The sequence below is a fragment of the Aquila chrysaetos genome, chromosome 3 (genome assembly GCF_900496995.4).
Source record: "Aquila chrysaetos chrysaetos chromosome 3, bAquChr1.4, whole genome shotgun sequence".
NCBI classification, from domain to species: domain Eukaryota; kingdom Metazoa; phylum Chordata; class Aves; order Accipitriformes; family Accipitridae; genus Aquila; species Aquila chrysaetos.
The window spans coordinates 56,195,286-56,218,236 of record NC_044006.1 but is presented as its reverse complement, the minus strand read 5'-3'; the positions used below and the strand labels follow the sequence as shown (position 1 = coordinate 56,218,236).

Below are 22,951 nucleotides of genomic sequence, written 5' to 3'. Positions count from 1 at the left end.
CTTCTGCCACACATGACACAAATGTGAAGTGATTTTATTTGAAACATTTGCATCTTATCTTTCCAGGTGCTGAGCCACTGCTTTTCAGTTGCTGAATTGCTGATCTGGGTTGCTGAAGGAAACCCAGTCTTTAGGCTTTCCCAAAGACAGAATTAGTAACTGATCTTCGGTGAATGCTGTTATTTATGCTTAAACGTGTCCTATATAATTTTGACTTGGATGGAAAGCTCTGGTGCAAAGAATTAAATTTAAAAGTGGTTGTGGTTCTGAAATAACACCGTTCATCTAAGGGGTTTTCATTGATGAGGCTGGATTTAGAATTGATTTGGCTAAGTCACTGTTTTCTTCTGCCCCCAAGGCCTCAAGAGGATTATTCACCAGAGGAAAGCTTGAATCTGCAAGGTGTCCATTCCACTTCTGCTGTTTATTAGGAAGCTTAATATAGGCAAATATATTTGGGGGCATATACTGGCCCTTTGAGAAACAACAAACTCTTGTTAACAGTCTGGACATTGCAAAGATGGCATGCCAATTGAATTGCTTTCCTTAAAAAAAAAATCAGGAGGCCAAAAGGGCAAAGGTCTCTTAGTGCAAAATTACACCAGTGACAACTGTCACTGTCTGAGAAGACACATATTTCCTAGACCCGCCACTTACCTTATTAAGCAGTGTGCATGTAGGAGCTGACTGCTTTATATATACATCTACATTACATTGGAAGCGTACTCATTTGGCTGCTTGATTGTCAGTAGAGTTTATAAATTCAATTGGCTCTTCTCAGCATAGTCAAACTTTGTGTCCACTATTCTGTTTCCTGTGACACATTAATTCCCCTTTTAATAAAGAAGCAAAGAACACTATTGAGAAAAGAATTATGTAGCCCTAAAGTATTGTATTGCTCTTTTCCTTCACCATCATATTCTTTCTGCTGGAATTCCCTAAGAAATGATTGATGGACAGGGTGTGGAGAAAGCCACTTGGTTCATGAGAAGAGAAGTTTTCAATAGTCTGGGTCTGTATTTTCAAAAGATGAAAATTATTAAAAGGCATACAATACCTAAAGACTGGGGTTTTCAGTATATGTGTCAGGTGAAATGTGAAATAGTTTGTTAGTTCTTCAGGGAAGCATAACAGAAACAGGGATTAGATTAGGATGCAGAAGCCATTCACTGCAGACTTTGCCAGGCATCCATTAGAGTTGCTGGAGAGAATATTGCATTGCAGGTCAATGAGGGAGCTGAGGCCCAGATTTCCTAAGCCTGAATCATAGCTCTGTTGCTGATTTCTTGCGCAGCCTTTGACAAATTGCCATTCGTTCAGCTTTCAAAAATGACTATTCCTTTTCAATGTCTTTCTGTCACATTAAGTCTAAGGATGCACAGGGTCTGATTTCTTGAAGTCCTGAGCAGTTGTTTTGAGTTGTGGGTTCTACTATGTTCAGAGCTGGCTTTTTGTACTGCAGTCTGGCTGTTAAAAACATAGATATGTTCTCTATGAGAGCTAACGATGAATTAATTTCTATTTCTTCAGCAAACTGGACCTCCCCCCACCCCCAAACTAAGACATAAGAATAAGGGCCAAAATTTTCTTAAAATGCTTGTTGCTGAACAGTTCAATCAATGTCTAAGAGCTAGAAAATGGCACTTTTTTTAACATTGAACACTGGCAGCTGATAGGGGAACTGTGGCCATTCAGTATCAGCTCCTGTTTAAATGTCTAAATTTGCCTTCATGTCTCTGGGTCCCAGTAGTCTATCTTTATTTATTATCCATCTTACGGATTTTGGATTGGAACATGTTGAAGAAAATACCAGAATTCAGGAGATTGATAAAACAGTAACAATTAAAGCTACAGAAGTGATTAGCAAATCAGCAAGAAGAAAAAAAAAGTTTCTTACTTGAATTTTTACTCTCTCGCATAAACCCTCATCACAAAAACTATCCCACTTGCTCCATTGGATAATATTCTATGAACTAAACCAACTCAAGAGAGCAAAAGATTTCAGAATCAAATCCAAATTATACTTCATGCAAGTATTAGTGTAGTACAGGCAAATGTTCATACTACATGCTTCTTGCGGCTAAAGTCAGTTAACATTTACTGAAGTATTTCACCATGAGCACAACAAATGGAACAACTCCGAATCCTTTCATTTCCCTAACTCTGATTTTACAGGAACAGTGCCAGTTCACTTTAAATTTTATGGAAAGGATTTTTCTAGCATGTGGCTAAAACATACCCATGAATAAATCTGAAAACCTTGCAAATAATAGAGGTTTCCACAGATTACTACTTCTCTATTCAGCTATAATTATTTATGAGAATAGGGATTCTTCTTTGGTTAATGAACACCATCTGCTAACCAGACAGGCAGTAATATGGAAAGATCTATAAATCATCCCTTGCACAATCTTCAATGACTACTTAGATTTTAGCCAGAGGAAAGCAAAGACACCAAATATGTTTCCTGAGCTTTCTATTTGTTGTCTGATTTCCTAGCAACTAACACCAGGTTAGGTAGTTGTTTTAAGCATTTTTCAAGGGAATTCCAGGACCTTTACACTACTAAAAGAGTATCTCCCCTCCCACTTTTTTCTCAGTTTAACTGCAGGGCTGAAGTTTCCAAAATGACTGCACGGAGGTCTGCATGAACAGAGCATACGCCGTATGCAGTTCAGCTGCAAGAAACTTTGCCGCAGCACAGCCGTCTGTGTATTTGTCCACATACAGCAAGACCATGTATTTCTGTGCTGAGAAAAACTTTTAAAGATGTTTCACTAGGAACAGAATGGTTTCAGATTATTCACTATTATTTCAGTGAGAGCTGAAGTCATGCAGCAATTTATAGGTTCTGCTTCCGCATTTTTATTTATCCCTAAAGACCAAATCTTTTTTACTTTGTTGCCATAAACAGCACAAATTCCATTTATTTAAATAGAAGCAAACTCAAATCTGATGTTTGCAGACAAATGTAAACATTGGGAGAAGGTTTGTATTCATTTAATGGTGATGCCAGAGATGGAAGAAGTTCGATTAGCTAAGATGATTACATCATCATTTAAACTTTTCCTATTTCAATATCTTAATAAAATAGGCAGGCTACTTTTGTATGGAAATTACATTCCAGGTTAAATCAAAATGTATTTCTTAGCTTGCTCAAAAAATAGGAAAAGGATATGGTACATACAAATGCATGCTTCAAAAATGCTTCTGGCATTTCTCCTGAAGTTTTCCTTTTAAATGCAATATCCATACATATATTCACATATATTCATATATGTATATAAATAAATATGCATCTGCATCTGCATCTACATCTACATCTTCAGCCTGAACACCATTCATATGAATGTAATTTGTTTGATATCTTTTCTGACTATTTTAAGTATCTGCCAAGGCAGATTTCAAAGCCTAGTATAAGCATCTTAAGGCAGGGAATCTGTCTTCATAGGTGACGCACAAATAATACGAAAAATACTTGCAGTTCAGTTTTCCTTGATGGCTTGTATCTCTGATCCAATCAAAGAAAGGGATAATGCTACAAGAATTTTGTGGCTAATGAAAATGGGGAAGACACTGAATAAATCAAGGATCAAATTCTAATTTTACCTTTTTAAAATATTCAGGACAAAAAGTTTGTGAATAATAAGGACCCATAATGTTCCAGGAACCAAGCTACAAGCTGCAAAGTTGGTGAATGAAAGTTCGCTTCTCATTTTGAAACAGTATTCCTGGACAATTCTTTTTTTTTTTTTTTTTTTTTTTAATTCTAAGACTGGGCAAATCTTTCATATACAACATTTGCAAGCATTTAAAAAAGTTTTTCTATCATTATTTGAGTTTTTCTCATTTTAGTGTTCCATAGATGTAGTAAGTGAGTTTAAAGGCAGGAACATTTGTTTTAATCTCTCAAGTATTTCTGTAAATATTTTGTTAAAATCATCTAGCATCTATATTTCCAAAAAAGCACAACAGAACTGATTTTTACGTCATCCATATAAGAGCAGAAACATAGTATATAGACTTTCTGCCAGTTGGCCAGACAGTTCAGAGATTATGCTTCTGCTCTGATACGGACGTTTCTGCTTGCATATGCAGGTCAGTTAAAATAGTTCAGGTGTGAAGTTCACGTATTTGCAAAGATCAGTGAGTCCTTTATTCAGCTATGAGTCAGTGAATACTTAGGCATAAACTCAAGCAATTTCTAATCTGTTTGCAAACAATAAATAAGAGATTGGCAACATGAATTCAGCACATTCATTATAAGAAATGAATCAGAGTTCTAAACTTTGCCTCCATTTTACTGGAGCACTTAAGAAGAATCACTTCTCTCTTAACAAAAAGCCATTTCTGGGAACATTTGTAGTTGGAAGAAAAGAAATGGCACATTAACAACAGTTTGACGGTCTTATGTGTTTCACATACCTCATCCAGAGAATATCGATTGAGCTTAGAGAAAATATAAACCACTCTGGAGAGGGAGTGTAATTTGAATGGTACCTGCAAGGGTTGCATAGAAAGAAAGATCTGTGCCTCAAAGCGCAGCACATAAGCTTTCCACTCATCTGAGCCATTTTGAGTTTAAATAAAAAACATGTCTTTGTGGCTATCAGGAAACTCTTAGTAGGAGAAGCTGAGTCATAACTGCCTGTTTAGTTTTAAAATGTTCCCAGCTTTCTCCGGGCTGAGATAAATAGCAATTGGCTTTGTTCTTGCCTGATGAAACTCCCCTGCCTCCCCGTTCCCACCCCCTCAGGAGCCAAGCCATCAAGTCTGTTTTTTGAGAAATCTTTCTGTTTCCCAAGCTGGCGAGGAGGCTTCCCTCTCCTGAAGTCTGTCCTCAGCGGCCGTGCCATTCCTGCTGCTGAGGGAAAAGAAAGTAACTCACCCTGCAAATTCAGCTGTAAGCCTCCCCCCCGCGCCGACGCCTTTTTTTTCCAGTTGTAAAAATCCAATGGCCTGGTTTGTTTTGAGAAAAATTAGGCCATCTTCTGATGGCACTGGGAAAAAAAATGGGGTGGTGGGTTACACTGAGGGTTTCTTCCTCTCTGTCTCTCTGCTGAAATATTCATGGATATCAAAGTTTCAGGGACTTAACATTTACCCACTCGTGCTGGCAGGCCTCGGGGAAATAAGTGCACTATATTTTTCTGTTTTTCTCTCCAGAGGGAATGAAGGCAGGATTGGTTTTAAATACACTTAAAAGCTTCTTTTACTCCTTGATTGAGACATCCAGTAGCTTGGTAATGTAGCTTTGTGGCTGCAGGGCAAACCACCTCAGGGTTATGGAGCATCCTGTGCAGCAAGGTGGGGGAAAAGGGAGAAGAACTAAGCCCGTGCCGATTCACCAGTGAGATCAACCTCACCTATGTAAAGGATTTCCTGGGTTATAGCTAACTATTGTTCAATTGTGGGAATTCTTGTGTTTAAAAGGTGGTGTTCCGGTGAGCACTGGGTAATAGTCTGACAGAGATCTGTGATACATCGCTGGCATGGCTGGAGTCTTCCTCACATTTGCATTTAGGTGGCTCTTTTTTAGTTTAAAATAGCTTCTTATTGCTTTGCTCCCATTCAGACCTGCTGTTCTTTCCTCTTTTAGATTTGTATTTTGCCATCCAGTCCTAGAGCCAACTGTGGCAAAGCCAAACTCAAGTTTTCAGTGAGGAGCTGAAAGACCCCGTGGTAGAGATGATGGCAAATGCCTCTGGGGCTTAGCAGCCACCCTTCAATAATGACAAGTTTGTCACAGAAGGTGTTGAGGAAAGTACTTGCATTTAATTGAAGATCTTGATTTATAGCTTCCTGAAGAAAAAAAAAAACAAAACGTTAAGCAGAGCAATGGCCAAGGATACCTTGTTCAAGTTGCAGATTATGCATAGATTTAATAGAGATTAGGGGAGTTCTACACATCTGTGTGGATTAGTTGAGCAGCTCAGAGGGGTAGTTTATTTGTTTTATGTTATAAAATATCTCCTATAACTAAAAGTTCTGATACAGATGCTATTTATCACTTCTGACATACCACAGTATTTGCCTCTGGGAATGCAGAACTCATGGTTTGTTAGACGGTTTTATTAAGTATTTGGGGGCTTTTTTGCTATGTGACAGAACCTTCCCTCTGGAGATGAAGCCAAAGAGATTAATGGAGTGCAGGCTTTACTTACAAAGCTCGAGTGACCCTGTAAAAGCTGTGTAAGCAAAAGATTAGCTAGTGCCTAAATGAAGCACTTGGGGGCTTGTAATGTAGAGGAAAAAAAATGCTGCTGCAAGACAGGGCAACACACACATAAAATCAGATCAAACACACAATTCCCTTGCTTTCTGCATGTGACAGATACACAGACACCCTACTGGCTTCTCTAAAGGTGAGGTTTCACTGTGAATGTAGCTGATCTAAATCAGCCCTGACACTGGGAAGGGCTGTTGTGCCTTCCCACCCTGCTTGACACATGCACCCAGGGACTGGGTCAGGGAGAGCGTCTTCCCAGAACTCAACAAAAGGAGGCAAGTGCAACAGTTGCTACATCTCCGTAAAGCAATGATAAAACTGCAGTTTCAGGTGTTCAGCTGCTTTGTGCTGTCAAATCAGGGCCTGCATATGATCCATTGTTTTGCATCCTTTTTTTTTTTTTTTAAATTTAGCTCATAACATGCAAGAACTTAATCACCCAAGGGGATGGGAAGTGAGGTTAGGACAATAATTTCTTATCTGAAAAGAAAATACATAACTTTTCAAACATGGCATGTCTTACAATTGCACAGTTACAATTCAATAAAAAAGAACATTAAATCCACCAAATGTCAGAAAGCCAGTTTATCCACTGTGACTTGGCAGCCTGTAATCATGCTCAGTGGGCTGAGGGAAATTGCATTGTCTTTAATTTTATGATTTCTAAAGCAGTGGAAAATGGCATTTTTACAACAATAGGAAGCCCTCCCCATGATAACTTAGTTGTGTATTAGTTGAGGTCAGTACCAGCTAAGCATGGATCTGATTCAGCTTTCTAGAACTGATCAAAGTTAGAGGCCAATACAAAACATGTCACTGTTTTTGCTCTGTGTCTCAGTTTCTTCAGCTGTCAAAGCAGATGCTGAGAAACATACCAACACAGGAGGTGAAGTGCTTACTGCATGGGCAGTGCCAGCAGGTCCAGCCTGCTGTTCCGGAGTTTCCCTTCCCTGCTAGACCTCAGTTCCCTGTGATACAGCAGACCCTCAAGCCCTGTATACATTTGTGCATGAAATGGGTGCTAATGACTGTCCTCATTGCAGAGCTGTCAATGAGTTTTTCCAGAGCCCCTCACTGATGGGCTGCTTTGCTGTGTTGTCAGGTTGTGGAGGAGAACTCTCTGGCCCTTCTGGTTCATTTCACAGTCCTGGCTACCCCAACAGATACCCAAACAGTAGGGAGTGCATCTGGTACATTCACACAGCACCTGGTAGCAGCATTCAACTCACCATTCAGGAATTCGACATTGAATATCATGCAAACTGCAACTACGATGTTTTGGAGGTAAGAGCATTAGATTTACTCCTCAAAAATACACAAGTTACACGCTTTTCTGTCTGGAGCAGATAATCCCAAGAACTGCAGGAGCAGAACAAATGATTCTACTGCAATTTCCCATTTCTGCTGTGGTTACAGTTACATTCCACAGATGTTGTCACAGAAGCCACAATGGTCTTATTTTTTTTTTGCTTTTATGCATTTGGTGTCTGTATACCTTAATCAATAATGATGCTAGGCACTGTACAGTTCCTAACAAGAGACAACACTGCTTTGAAAAACTCAGTCTTAAAAAGTCCACCTTTTACAAAGAACTAAGTGTAGGGTGCTATGCCATGGAGATAAAATTTCCTAGTGTAAAGTAAGATAATGGAACACTGAGGGGATAACTAAGGTGAGACCTTGTGTAGGACCTTCCAAGGAAGTGGAGAGGTTTATAACCCCAAGTGCTGAAAACTATGAAGAATCTTTGTATTCAGAAAAAAGAATAAAAGAAGAGGCAGAGTCCTAGTCAGCTTAGGGTAGTGGAACAAGGAGAAAAGGGACATCTCTAAGGGTTTGTTGACCTTTAAGAGACCCATAAGACTGGATGGTCCTGTTATATATGACATCTTTGTGCTCATGTTGGGAAGCAGCCGGGTGACCAATCCCAGCTGACAGATTTGAATAGACTTCCAGTGCAGGAAGAAGGGATAGGAAATAATTTCAGAAAGAAATGCTTTAGAAGTATAGACTTTCTAGGTCGCTCCCACTAGAGACATTTGAGATCACTAACAGGTACAGTTGTTGGGTCTTTCAATGTTAATACATGCGTGACATATGTATGTTTTTGTAATGAAGCCAAAAGATTGATTAAGAGATCTTGTACTATTCTGCTGGGGCCTTTCTTCTCATCTTCTCCTGGGTAATGTGATATGTGACCAGCATACAGCTAGACAACTTTCTGTCCAGCACCTACACATACTCACTGTTGTCTATTCTCACCTTTGTAGCTTTGATTTCTCCTTCTCCAGCCTGTGGTCCTTAGTGCAAACTCATTAGCAATATTCCTGCAAGGCTTAACCCACATCCCAAAGCATGTCCTAAATATACAGTTGCCAGTTAGATGATTGCTGAGCATTTGTATAAGAGATGTATAACTTAACTCCAGCTTTCTGGCTCTGAAACAGGCTTCCCTAGCTTAGCAATGGAATGGAAGTCTTGACAAAATGGACACTGTGCTTTGAGTATCCTATTGACTTTGGGACTTCTGTAGGATCTGGGTGTAAGGAAGTTGTTCCAAGAATTCTCCGTCAGCAGCATTGGCAGATATGACTGCATGTCACATTGCTGACACCAGTGCCTGTGAGTAAGTGATCTGTGTTGGCTGGTTTGGGTTTTGATGAAGTCTGTTGTATTGCAGCTTCATTGTTGTTTGTGCCTAAAATAACTAGATTGAAGCTAATCTGCCTGTATGCTTCAGTTATGCCTCTGTTGCCCAGAGGAATCCATTAAACAGCTACAAAATCTAAGTCTGCTGTGGTTGACCATTTCTTGAATAGTGCAAGGACAATGCCTACATTTGCAGGTGGTCACCCAGGAGCTATCACAATCCAGTAAGAGTACAGATGGCTGGCAATCATTCGTTTGTCAACTTTTTGACTAGCAGGGGAACTGGCCTAAAACCAATGAGTGGCTTACTGGACACAAATTGCTTAAAGAAGTAGTTTAAGAGGATCCTACAGTTTGCTGCTCTGTGTCCCAGAGCAAGGTATTCACCTTAGGGTTTAGGTTTTCTTTTTTTACCACTTCAAACTTAGTTGCTATGCTTTACTTCTTTCCAACTGTACTCATTCAGCAGCACCGATGCCTGCCTTGCTGTTTGAACTTCTCTGCCTTCCTGCCCTCAGAATTGGGATGCCTCTGACTTACTTGTCTCCTAACCTTGGCTCCTCCAGTTCCCAACACTTGTCTCTGATCTGCTGACAGATAACCTAATGTAAATCAGCTTATTGGGGAAAATTCATTCATGTCTTAGTGCAAGATAAAGAGGTTCTGCCTGGCAGTGAACAGCTTCCCCTGCCAAACTGGAGGCATTTGGCGGAGCATTATGTACCTTGCCACATACATATTTTCTTGCTTTTGTTATAAAATTACACGTTCACAGCATGATTGATATAGTCTGCACAGAACAAATGATGACTCAGGTTTAGTGGGGGAAAAAAAAGAACATCGTTAACCATTTTCAGGAGCCGCTCTATCTTGTCATCTTCTTTCCTGTAGTTGTCTACATATGTCCAAGCTGAAGACCACACACAAAAGTCTGAAAAGTGTTAGAAAAAAAGAGGTTCCTGGTGTGTCTTTGACACAGTGTGTTTCAGTGCTCACTAAGGTTCCAAACTTCTTTCACTGTCACATTATCTTCCCAAGAGTATCCTGTCTACCAGTACTTTGGGTTTTGAAGTCTGCTTTTTCTCATAATTATTCTCCTGATTTCACTTTTTCCTTATCTCTGAATAGTGAGTTCTACTGCTTCCTGTTTTCTTTCAAGCCAAATAACTTTCCAGTTTTAACAGGAAGTCAAAATCAGTACTAAAGTAGCTCTGCACCCTGCTGTCCCTCCCTGTCCCGTTAACTCTCTCTTCTCTCTAATATAAGAAGCTGTCTTTAGAACGTTGCAGTAATTTGTGTTCTTTTCTGTTGCTTTTCTGAAATATATTACCTTGTAATAAAAATTCCCCAGTAATCACAAAACTTGCTCGCCTGGATGCATTTAGCTTTCGCTTAGAAACTCCCTCACCCCTTCGACCTGGCAGAGAATTGTAGGAAAATTCTAAGAGATCTTTCCCTTTGCAACACCTTTATTGCTAACTTCATTTTTATACCATAGTTTCTTGAATATTTCTCTCTTGCACATTTTTCTGAAGCATATTTGTTCTTGTAAAATGCAGCAACTGTCTCCCCTTTCCTTTGACAATGCCTCCTAAACAGGCTGTCCCTTCCATGTCAGTATCCCAGTCCTGCCATACTTTTCACCAAACTTTTCACCAAGACTGTGCAATAATAGTTATGTAAAAATTTTGTGTGAAATCCTCCAGTTCTCCCCATCGATTCTGCATGCTCAAGTGTTTGACACATTCTCCTTTAATCCTCCTCCTCCTTGTTTCTTTTATGACTCTGTTGCACTCTGTCTTTCTCTCTTCCCCATCAGATTCCATTCCTTTTACAAACATCCAGAGGCAAATTTTAAGTTGTTCTTAAAGATGTTTTCTAGAAATGTTTCATGGAAATAGAAGCCATCATTTTGGACACAATAAAAGAGTTAAAAATATTTTTTAAATGGCTTCTATTGAAAATACATACATAGAGAAAAATGACCATGCCTGCTTTGTTAAATTATGACATCTTTAACATGGATCAGGTTTTTGTAAACTAGAAATATATTCTGCCAAAACAAGATGTAGTACTGAGCTGAAAAGGAAGGAACCCTGTCAATCTATTGCACTTCCAAGTCTTTATTAGATGCTCTAATCTTCTCATTTAAATATGCAGAAACATCAAGTATTACCATAATTCTTAATTCTCTGTCAAAGCCAGGCTCTCTCTTTGCTGGCAGTTATATCTGAACAGGGATCAGTTTTATTCCCAGAAAATCTGTGTCATGAGTGTGACCAACCACATAAAAACAGCTTTCTGTTGCTCATAACTCTGGAATGCTGACTGTTAACAATAAATAGAGCTAACGGGGCAGAAGCAAACGATAAGAACAGATTAAAACCATGGGCTTTATGGCAGTGTCCTGCATCCCCGCTATGTGATCCAACATCAGTTTATCTCTGGATCAGGTGCTCTGGTCAGACTAAATGTTTTTATTTTTATTTTTATCTGTTAGCAGCTCAGACATCCTGTGAGTCTGTGAACCACACCCTGGAATTCATTCTTTCCATCCATTCTCTTTTCCCTCTCATTTTTTCATGTGGTAACTATTGGTTTTCCTCTTTGTAGCCAAAAGTAACATTTTATTGTTTTTTGTCATGGAAACACTCTAACTCGTTTTTGTTCCAGCCCTTGTGAAAGCATCCGATTAATTGAACTGGCATAAAGGAGAAAAGAAAATACACTCCTAACTGTAAAAAGCATGCCTTTGACTGTGCTTTTTATTTTGAAACTGTGCAGAAGGCTGTTGCTGAACGGTTAACAATGCAAAGGAGACCCACAAACCTCATATTTCCATCAATATTTCTTCCCTATCCTTAATTTTCTTCCAACAGGTCAACTCTAAGTATTTGGCTTGGGCCAACCTCATTTCTGAGGTAATACTACAGAAATCAGCAGGGTTTATGTCAGAGCTGGGTTTGGTCCCCTTGCCCATGGTGTGCAGATGGCCCCAGGGAGCACCAGGGATGATGTGAGAGGCTGGTCCATGATGCTTATTAGATGCATATTAGAAACTCCTGCTGTTTCCTCTGCCACATAGCTTCTCTGGCCTGGTTTAGATGATTAAGAGCATGTGTTCCTGCTAGTTCTCATGCTGTGGCTCTGACTCAGGGAGTGTACCACAAACACATTTTAAAATTCAGATTTTGAACAGACTTCTGACAAATGCAGCTGTCATTGGGCCTCACATGCAGCCAGGCAGTAAGATTTTGCTAAAGACACTGAGCTTCCAGAGGGCAAACATGCTTCTTGCCCAGACTGTGACTGCTTCATTACAGATTCTTAATCTGAGCTGTGATTTCATCCATTCTGACTTCTCTTGAATGCCTTGAGACAATCGATTGGACAGAGAAACCATTATCCATTCAAGTCATGCAGCCTCCCTGCAGAAAGCAAAAAAGTGCTGTCTCAGTCAAAATTGAAATGTTTAAGCTATTAAGCCTGTGTATTCAGCCACTAAAACAAAATACAGTCTTCTGAACATCTAACAGACTATGATGTTTGTAAAAAAATTAATTCCTTGTTTCTTCTGGGGAGGCAAGCTTCAGCTTCTGAGATCTCACATTACCCTGGAGTCACTGAATATTTTTTGCAGTTAAAAAAAAAGCTCTTTCCCTCATACCTCTAACCGCAGAGCAGTGTCAGGCACTGTGAGCAGTTAGTTAGCACAGGACCAATCAAATTATGTAGGAATGCACTACACTTAGCCCTGGAGGTGGTGGGACTAGCTCAGCTATTTGTAAAACTTGCTCAGATATTTAGCTTGGACAGAACCCAAACTTCTTTTGAGGTTAAAAAGTATCCAGCAGAGCTTATTAAAATACTGAGTTTCCCCTCATCTAGAAGAGATCAGAGGCAAAGGGACCATATGGAAGGTTGGTTCTTACTGCCACATTCTGAGACAGATTCATGGATTGCTTTTTTTGACCTTTTTGATGTTTACCAGACTAATAAAATATTGGTGCAGACTTGGGATGCTACTGGTGGGAAAATCCTGATGGGATTTGTTGCCTTATTTTCCTATTCCCTGGTTTTGTTGTTAGAACTTGCCATTCTCTAGTTTAGCTTTAGGATTTATACATAATATATGCTGATACAATGAGAAGCTATCTATTCCTAGGTCAGTTACTGAAAGACAATAGCACATTATCTGATGTATCTCTTTAACAGTTTTCACATTTGAGGTTACTGTCAAGCTGACTTTAGCAGCTGCTGTCCTACCAGGGACATACCAATGGAAGGCGGGAGACCCTTAATATCAGGTGACATTTCATTAGCATTAAGAAGCTTAGAAAATTCAATCATTGAAGGCACTAGGCACCAAAATCATATGTCTGATTTTGAAAATTGCACTGAAGCATGTGCGTTTTCTTCAGCTTTGAGAGGGAAGACTAAGGAAGGTAAGCCAGTTCCACCAGTTATAAATGGGCTCAAACTAAAATCCCACATCTCTCTGGGAAAAAAAGGGAACAGGATTAACAAGGTTTCAGCACTGCCATCTAATTCACTTGAATTGGTTTAAAAATGCATTATAGAATACACAATACTGCTGATGATGTTGATGAAAAGAGTGTTGGTTTTCTGGTTTATAACTGCCTGAGGCACACTCTTCTGAGTAGGAAATAATCACTCTTAAAAGTAAAAACCTGTCTTCCGTGGGAAATATGTGTGATATATATCCTTATTTCCAAAGAAAATGTAGTTTACTTGACCAAAATCCCATAGTCTGGATGTTGATTCTGCCATTGAAGTCAATAAAATTGCAATGTTTTTTGTTTTATCAGAAAGAGTGATGAAATCTAGCCCCAATTTAAAAATCAGCCTTAACTGTGCCTTTAAACATAATGGGTGCAAAATATCAGCACAAGTTCCTGCAAAGAGATACAGTTTGTTTGCACAAGCACACAAAAAAATGTGGTTTTATATCTCCTCAGAAACAAGGTGCTCACCCTGGAGGAATGAGAGAAGAAGAATGTGGTAAAGTCCCCAAAGCAGAAAATTCTTATTTAATGCAAGGCTGTTTTGAAATTATCTAGAATTTCATACTTGCGCCGGGTGGTTCAGATACCAAGTAAACCTGCAGAGAAAATAACTTTATTAACTACTTTACATTTCAAAATGTGGAATCACTTTCAATACCTACAGATTTTTTTTTTTTTTCCTAGCTAAACAGTTCTCATGTATTCTGTGTGTCAGACAGTCTCTTTGAAAAACTTTGACAGTGTTTCTTCCATTTCTAGGTCTATGGTGGCCCTGATTTCCTCTCTCCTAGACTAGCCCAGCTGTGTGTTTCAAGATCAGCACAGAACCCACTGCAACTCTCTACTACTGGCAATTCAGCCATTGTCCGTTTCAAGACAGATGCAGCAGAGTGACAAGGAAAGGTTTTAATGCCTCCTGGCAAGAAAATCCAGGTGGTGAGTATACTGATTAATACCAGGAGAAATTCAGGAAGTCTGAGAATCATGGATCAGCCATGCAAGCATTTAAAGTAGTCAAACAGCAGCGTAGGACTGAAAACTGAAGGAGAATTTGGGTGTTACTGGATTTGGTAACACTAAGAGATGCTGAAAACCACACAGAGGAAAGAATTGTTCAACTAGCTGAAATCTAGGCCTATTCAGGTATTTTGTAACAGTCTACCTTGTTGGGGTTTCTTCTCTGTGTAATTAATCAAGACATTCCTGTAATCAGAAAAGAACTTTTGCCGTGCTAGCAGTTATCCCCACCCACTCACCCACACAGAGTCCTTTATTAGCTGAATGATGCTTTTGGTTTTAAACTGTAAAGTGAAAAATATCTGAGAACGTGGCTTAAGTTGGAGAACTTGGTGGACTCCAAAAATATTTGGAGTGATTAGTAAATACTTGAACTCTGTAAGGTTCATCCGTCCTCCATGGGATTATTTGTTCAAAGCTTTACTGGTAATCAGTAAAAGAAGAGACATGATTAAAAGACCCAACCACATGTCTCTACATGGGAGTTCTTATGAAAAGGCCAATTATCAGAAAATAATTGCAATGAAAAGTGAGGAGAGGCAGATTTTAATTTTTGCAGTATTGCTTGATTAAGTACACTGATTCATTAGTTTGTCAAGGTTTATACTTCTCCATGCTCACAAGTTTTATGAGAAAGGCACAAGATTTTTTTTTTTTTTAATAAAAGAAGTCTACAATCATCCTTTGAATTAATCCCCTTCCGAGATCTGGCGGCTTATTTTGTCTACTTAGGCCACCTGAAGCTTTCTTATCCGTTTACAGCGTCTTGCCTGTTGTACTCCAACCCCCCTCTAGCCTCTAAAATACCCACTCACCAGAACGCAATAACAGTATAGTTTTTATCCTTCCAGCAGGCTGCCTCCATCTACAGCAGTCCTTGTCTTTCTCTCACCCTCCTCCGTCCCTTTACAACATATAAAATTCTATTTGTTTGTGTTAGTCCTATTGAAAGCCCCGGTACTTTCCGCACAGAATGCATCATTCCTGGCTATTTAGATATTCATGAGCACTGGAGCTGTTCTGGTTAGAAATACCTGAGGGTGGAGTTCTCAGGAAGCCCTCAACTGCATGGGTAGAGAAGCAGAAATTTCAGTCTTGCAATTGTTGTACTGCTAACGGGGAAAGTGGAGCTCCTAGCTGTCTTGATATTTTCAGAAATGGTTTTCTCACCCCTGTGCTCAGCTAGGCCTGGTCATTGCTTTCTCAGTAAGGTACATCTGTGACATTCGTATGAATGATATTTTTGATTGCTTTTACAGTATCTAGGATAGAGGAATACCAGCACTAATGTTTCAGCCTTTACAACATCTACTACCAGCCTGGGGCTAGAAAGAAACATTACTCACAAGCGTTGTTGTTGCATATTCACCAATAATGATAATGTTATACTTCCCTGATAGCCATTTCCATTGATTTTTTTTGCGGACAGGACACTTCAACAGTTGGAGCACTCATCTTACAAAAGTTCAATGTAGAAAATATAAAGATGGAGGTGTTCTTCCCTTGTTTAAAAAAAGGGGTGGAATCTCGCTAAGCATAAAAGCTTGTGATTAAAACTGATTATGTCTTTTTCAGGCTGTGGTGGTATTTTCCAAGCTACCAGTGGGGAAATCCATTCTGGAAACTATCCTCAACCTTATAAGAACAACACAGATTGTTCTTGGCTTATCCAAGTTGATTACAGCCACAGAGTCCTGTTGAATTTCACGGATTTTGACACTGAAAATCACCCTTGGTGTGACTCTGACAATGTTGCAGTAAGTAGCAATAGAAATTTCAACAGTTTCCTTAATGAGTCTGGTGAAATGCTTGCAAAAGAGGAAGCTTACTGTGCAACCTAGGCTGCAGTTGGTTTCAGACTGGTAATTGCATAGTCATATTTATTCAGTGATGAGCTAAGTCTTAAATTTACAGCTAAATAGTTATCATCTAGTTCCCTTTGCTTCAGCAATGAAGCAAGCTTCACGAATGCATTTCTGCATTCTTCCAGGTTCCCACTTATATTTGGAAGGATCTTTTCTTGAAGGCAGTGCATGCTGCATCCTGGCACCACGTTTTTCCTTTTGGTGGTGTAAGTTGTAGTTAGTACTGCAGGAACAACCTCATACATAGATGACTGTTATTATGACACCCTTTTCCATTTATAGCTCAATTTACCACAGCTTGCTCCAAGCTATAGGATGGACTGCCCACATATATAATAGATTGCCCCACACCCTGTTACAAACTCAGGAGAGAGGGAGGTCTACATCAGAGGGGATTGTGGCTGGCTGGTTTTCTTTATGTGTGCATTGTGTATTCAGGTGCTCCTCAGCTGTCTGTTTAATTGCTTCATTAGAGCCACTGCTCTCTTAAAAGCTTCACATTGCTGTTGGTTTGTAGGCTTTTGTTGATGTCACAGAAATTCAACTTGCTGCTCTATCAGTGCACAAAAACGAAGAAATCTCCACGTCTCCACTTGGCCTTTTGGGAGCAGGGACATGATGACACTCAGTATAAAGGCATGTGTGATTAGTACCAGGCAGATAAAACAGTGGCCGTAGCCCAAAACCCAGCTCTCCTCTCCTTGATAAACTGTCATTCACAGAGAACTCAATTTGGCATGAGCTGGGACTCTTTTGAAAACAGCATCAGTTTTAACAGCATTGCCTCATAAAGCTTTTTTGTGCTGAACCAGAAAAAAGGAAATGTGTCCCCATTTTGCTGAGCAGAACTGAAGATTTCATTTGGCCACAAAGCATCTTTGTACAATGACTGTTCTTTTTTTTTTTTTCTGGTTCTGAAGCATAGGGAAATATGGTTATGTCTTTTTATTTAAATTGTTTAACTCATCAGGGGGAATCACTGAAAGGGAAAATCTATTGGAAAAATCTCCAAGTCTTCTGTGGTATCACACAGGAGTAGAAAATCAGATTGCTGGACAGAAACACAGGCCATCTGAAACGGCAGTACTGGCAAAAATGCCAAAAAAAATTTCACAAATTAAGTGCTAAATTCTGAAAAGACCTGAAATACAAGTTTCTTTTTTAAACCTGATGCCAAGGGATGTATGTACCTATCTAAACACTTTGTAGAGTACTGAGCTCCTTGCAGTTACAGACACAACACCCATTACCTTTATAGGCCGGATATAGGCACTGGGTTTTTAATCACTGAAAGGCATCAGTCCTTCAGCTGGCAGAGGAGATGGCTGTGGCAGAGCTCTTTGCATGAGCAATGTTTGCAGACGATTGCAGTGCAGTGACACCCCTTTTCCTCTATTGCCGTATGTGTATCTGTTGTTTGCTTCTGTTTTTGGGGTTTTTTTGGGGGGGGGGCGTGGAGGAGGAGGAGGAGGAGGAGGAAGTTGCCTGTCAGCCACAGCTGTGCAAACACAACTGAAGCAGCAATGTGAGCAGGGAGGGAGATTTAAATTTAATGCAGGCATCAATCACTGTCCACCAAGTGGAGGGTGGTTTGAAAATGGATGAGGGAGAATGCAGATTTGAAGCTAACAGATAACGAAGGGTTCTGAGGCTGTGGTGTATGAGGTAGAGCAGAGCTCTTCAGTGTTAATGTAGGGGGACCAGCAGGACAAGAAAGGAGTGGATGGGGTTTCTTTCTCTATCTGGTATGCCAATAAGCAGAAAATCACTGGTTACCAACACCTGGATGTGATTTGTGTTCATCTCATTCCAATGCTTGCTATATGCCTCACACAGTATTAGGAGAAGAGAGTGAGGGACAGAGAGTGCCTGGAAATACATAAGTAGATGTCTGACCATGAATGGTTTAGGAATTGTGTTCCAAAATCTGCATAAATGGAAAATATGGGCAGCTAAGGAAGTTGGTGGGTTGTTTTTCTCTCTCTAATATAGGAATAACTACTGTGTATGAGTAACACAGTGGTCCCACCCTTTTCTATTTCTTAAATTTTTACTTATCTTTATGGATTTTATTTGCTCTGTGAGTTCTCTTGGGGCTCCCCTCCACCCTTGAGTGTACCAATGGCTTTTTCCTTCATCCTTCCCCTTCTAGACCCAGTCATTTTTCCCTGAGTTATGACTCGAGATTTTTTTTTTTTTAAGTACTTCTACCATAAATTCCTTTCTATGGAGAACACATGAAGATGTATTTTTTTTTTTCCTGTAATGTTTTCCATTGCACATTTGTTATGTGAGCAAAGTGGAGGGAGAGAAAATACTCATGCCTGCTGCTTCTTGGCTATGCTGCAACTCCAAAAAGCCCAGTGCGTTTTTCAGTTCTGCTCAATGATTCCACATGTGAATCTGAGCACAGATACAGATTCTGCTAAATTAATTCTAAACCCGTAGCAGTAATCCACGGTGTAACTGCTCTGAGCTCCCTCTATTGTCAATGGATGGAGTGCACAGAGCGTAGTCCAGGCCACCAAAAAGCACATTCTTCATTCACTTAGCTGCCTAAATTTAGTTGATTCCTCAGTTTCTATGCCGCAGTTCTGTACCTTATCTGTTCTCAGAACAGGTGAACAACTCTTCATCTGCTAAATGAGGACGTATAGCCTTTACTTTCTCTGATCTCAAATATAACTCCATTATATTCTGTAGAAAGCATAAGATCTTTGAGAAGAATTTTTGCTCTCATTGTCACCATACATAAGGAATAAATTTTTAATTTATCTTTGTGTATCAGCCCATTTCTATCTGGAGAGTGTGTCTTACAACAAACAAATTTGTTTCTTTGAGGGAAAATAGAGGGAAAGAAATAGTGAATGCACTAATTCCTCTATTTCTTGCCCATGTGTTTAACGGGTATTATATCTGACGCTACACCAGGAGTGCAGGTCAGTAAGAGTTTCAAGTATTTGGAGACTTGAGGAGGATGTGCCTTGGAAGGCAGATCTTGTAGCACAAGGCACTGAAAAGGGGAGGGAGAAATAGTTTGTTCTTTTCAGTGGCTTTGTTTAAGTAAATGTTATTTTTCTTTCCTGTTGCAGTACAACAAGTAGCACACAGGAATGTAGAAATGTAAGCCTCTGGGAGCTAGAGAGGAGGTATGACTTCATTTATTGCAGGTGCTGGCAGAGAGGATCTTCCAAGAGAGGACAGCTAGAAATATGTGGAGTTTTTATGGCTCAGAAGACAAAAAATATCTTTTTGTCACGTGCTTTTGCAAAATGCAGGACGCATTTGAACAAGAAGGCAATGAGTCACTCAGTTATGTACATTGTGGAAAGGGAAGAGAAGAGCAAATTGCTGCTATGCACAGTGCAAATGAAAATTTGGCTTTTAAGTTAGCAGATGCATCATTTTCCTTTACACATGCAGACACAGAAATGCATTTCTCAGATGTTTTCAAAATAACTTTAAGAAGCAGCAGAGAGACACAACTCTTTCCTGAACTAGTGTGTGAATATTGTGGTTTCTGATCTAGATTCAAGACTGAAATCCTCCCTATAAAACAGTTTAAGATAATAAATACCAGGTTAGCAAAAATGATGCAGCCATACAATATCCATGTGTTACTGTTCCTGCTTAACTTGTAGCTGCCGTAACTCCTAAGAGTTGCTGCTGTATATCACTAATGCTTATGCTGAACTGTTCCTTGCATCAGATTTTTAGCAAGTGTAAAGTCTAGGAATAATTTCTGGGTTTCTGACAGAGGAGACAGTACTGTTCTTCAAGCAAGCTGCCCAGAAACAGCAAATACACTTGATTTAGAAAACATTCCTCTGACTTCATGCCCTTCTCCCAGTATTACCACAGAAAGACTTCTTTATTCCAGAAAGCTCTTAAAATGAAATGCCTACTTAGACTCTTATGTTACTCATCCTTAATACCTTCCTAAGTGAGACAGCTCAACTACACGAGTCTCACAGCAGTCCATGTGTCAACGGTCATATCCTCAGCTGTGCAGAGTGGCACAGATCCATCAAAACCAGCAGTTTACGTGAACTGTAGTCAGGGCCTTTCTTTACTCTCTGTCATTGCAATGCTTATTCTCAGTTCTAGCATTCAGATAAAATCCTCTCACTACTGTCTAGGCAAAGATAGTACCTTAATTCCTAAGGGTTACTTTGTTAGTCGTTGCTTTTTTTCACATTCCATGGTTTGTGGTTTTTAACTCCAGGCAGTCTGATTTATATACAGAATATATGTGCAGAGGAAGAATAAACACTGCACACTATGTATTAAAAGGCTGATTGTGGCAGGATACCAAGAGAGAAGAAAAGGTTGAATGGATGGATATTTTGGGTCTCTCTACCAGGTATTCATTTTTACAGACATCACAGTACACTTAATGCTCTGTCACAAGGTCCCACACAGCTAGCTAGTGTTATAGGCCCAAGGGCAAATGTTTAATTCATGAATACAGCATTGGCTATGTAGGGTATGTCAGCGGATTAAGCACGAGTTTTGTCCTTTGTTTCTTAGCTCCAAGGTTTATTTGAGACAGGTCACCTTTCTCTCAGCTACTGTTTTCATATATTTTTTTCACTAATGCTCTCAAAGGCCTTTGAATACTGGAGGCAGAAACATTGCATTGTGTTACACAGTCTAGTTAGAAATTTTTAATTCATTGGTGTTGCATTGCACAGACTTGCTGGAATTTGAGGCATTTTGAAGTAAAAGAAGGCAATCTTAATAAGAACTACTCTTCTTCTAACCCAATGGCATTATTTTGCTCAAAGTGGGCTTTTATATAGCTTTTAACATCCTAGCACCTCAATATCTTCCAGTCCTCCTATCCACCTTTTTATCCATATTTTTCTCTGTTTTGCTATAGGAAGCTGAGTCACAGGTTATATTAAATGACGTGCCTATGGTACTGCAAGATGTTAATGCTGAAACAGGAACTGAATTAAACTCTTGCTGCTGCCCAGTAGCCCAAAGGCTTTTCCTCTGTGGGTCATGCAACTGCTCCTGGCTCCAGTGCTCATCATTTCTGAAATCAGGCACAAGGGCTCTGACACTGGCCCATGGGTCCGAACAGAGCAGCAACAAATCACATCTACTGGAGTGCTAAGAAAGATTAGTGGGATGCTTTGAGACTGTGGCTGTTTTTCCACCTCTGTATTTTCTCTTGTTATAATTTTGATGTTGCTTAATCTAGAAACTCATTGGTTTTAACTTCACTATCCTTCTCTTCCTGATTGTGAAACAGAGAGGAAGGAAACAAAATTATCAGCTGTAAAGGGAAAAAAGAGAAGGCAGGCATTTGTGGCAAAATTAAAAGTGAAGTTTTGTAAAACCGTCTTTGCTTTCTTCCTCCCTTTTTTTTACTTTTCTTTACCATCTGCTTAAATAGCACTTCCTGTATATGTGTGTAATTCAGCACCCTAAAGCTAGTATAAAGCATAGATATATGGACTCTGATCCTTGATGCTAGGTACATGTATCTAAAAAACATAATCCTAGTGTCTTCTCTTTTTATAGATAGTCATAGCTCCCACTGGTGCACTAGTTGCACATTAGGGCCAATTTAGAAGTCTTTACTGATGCAACATGTAGGGTTTAAATCAATAAAAGCTGCACAGGAACTCATGTTAGACATTAACAGAAAACAATAAACATATGGGGATATCTGGATTGTTAAAGGTTGCTTCCATACCAGATACACACAGAGGAAGATGGTTACTTGATGCATTTTTGTTATAAAGGCTACTGGAGCTTCAGCCTCAAATACATGTATTTTTTTGAAATGGCCACAGAATTAAGATAAGCAATGCATAGTTTGTTTGCATTGCCCATACCAGGGCTGTGTCAGGATCAAATGTATGAAATATAAGAGAGGGAGAGAAATAAAAGTCTTCCCAGTACTCCTATTGAAACCAAATACTCCATTTAAACTTTTCACAATAGGTATTTGATGGTGCTAACAATGAAGCACCACTTCTTAGAAAACTCTGTGGAAAACAGCATCCTCCTACTATCACATCCTCCAAAAATCTGATGTACATCCGACTGCGCTCTGATGCAACAACCCAGCACAGGGGCTTCCGTGCTCGCTTTACTGAAGGTAATTTCTTCATTTACATTAATGCAAATTTATCTAATCACCAGTTTGTTTGTATTAGGCACAGTTTTTAGCACAGCTGATAACAGGAAGTGTTGCTTCTATACATGCAGCATACCAGTGTGTATTTTTAACAGGACTGAATTTTTCCAAATTACAGAGTAAAGAATTTAAAATCTAAGGATCATCTTGGATTCTTTGATTGGAGAAAAAAAATGTACTTTTTATAGCAAGGCATCTAGCACACATCAGTTGTCTCTTATTCCTCCTCCCTAGAGGGTTAGCTACCCCTAACTGTCCTGAGAAAAATGTGCAACTGGCAGTTTCCACAGACCTAGTGACAAAATAACATTTTATATGTCTATCCATGCGCACGAATCTGAAAAGCTATAAAAGAGTTCTGTGTGGTGCTGTTGATGAAGTCCATGGATTCAGGCCTGCAAACCCTGCCAAACATCAACTATCCAATTTGTGAAGGACTAATTGGTATTTTACAAGGTTTCTTTTTTAATAAAAAATGACACCAACTGGGCAGAATTTTTCATTAAATTAC

The 22,951-nt window shown here is 39.5% G+C and overlaps 1 protein-coding gene across 1 annotated transcript in view; it reads left to right on the top strand.

Moving 5' to 3' along the window:
- The window catches only part of CUBN (cubilin), a 151,302-nt gene that overhangs the window by 62,459 nt on the left and 65,892 nt on the right, over window positions 1–22,951 (top strand). Inside the window, 5 exon segments of the mRNA XM_030010136.2 lie at window positions 7,332–7,513; window positions 14,164–14,292; window positions 14,295–14,340; window positions 15,997–16,178; window positions 22,245–22,401. Of these exon segments, the coding sequence (XP_029865996.1) occupies window positions 7,332–7,513; window positions 14,164–14,292; window positions 14,295–14,340; window positions 15,997–16,178; window positions 22,245–22,401 (696 nt within the window).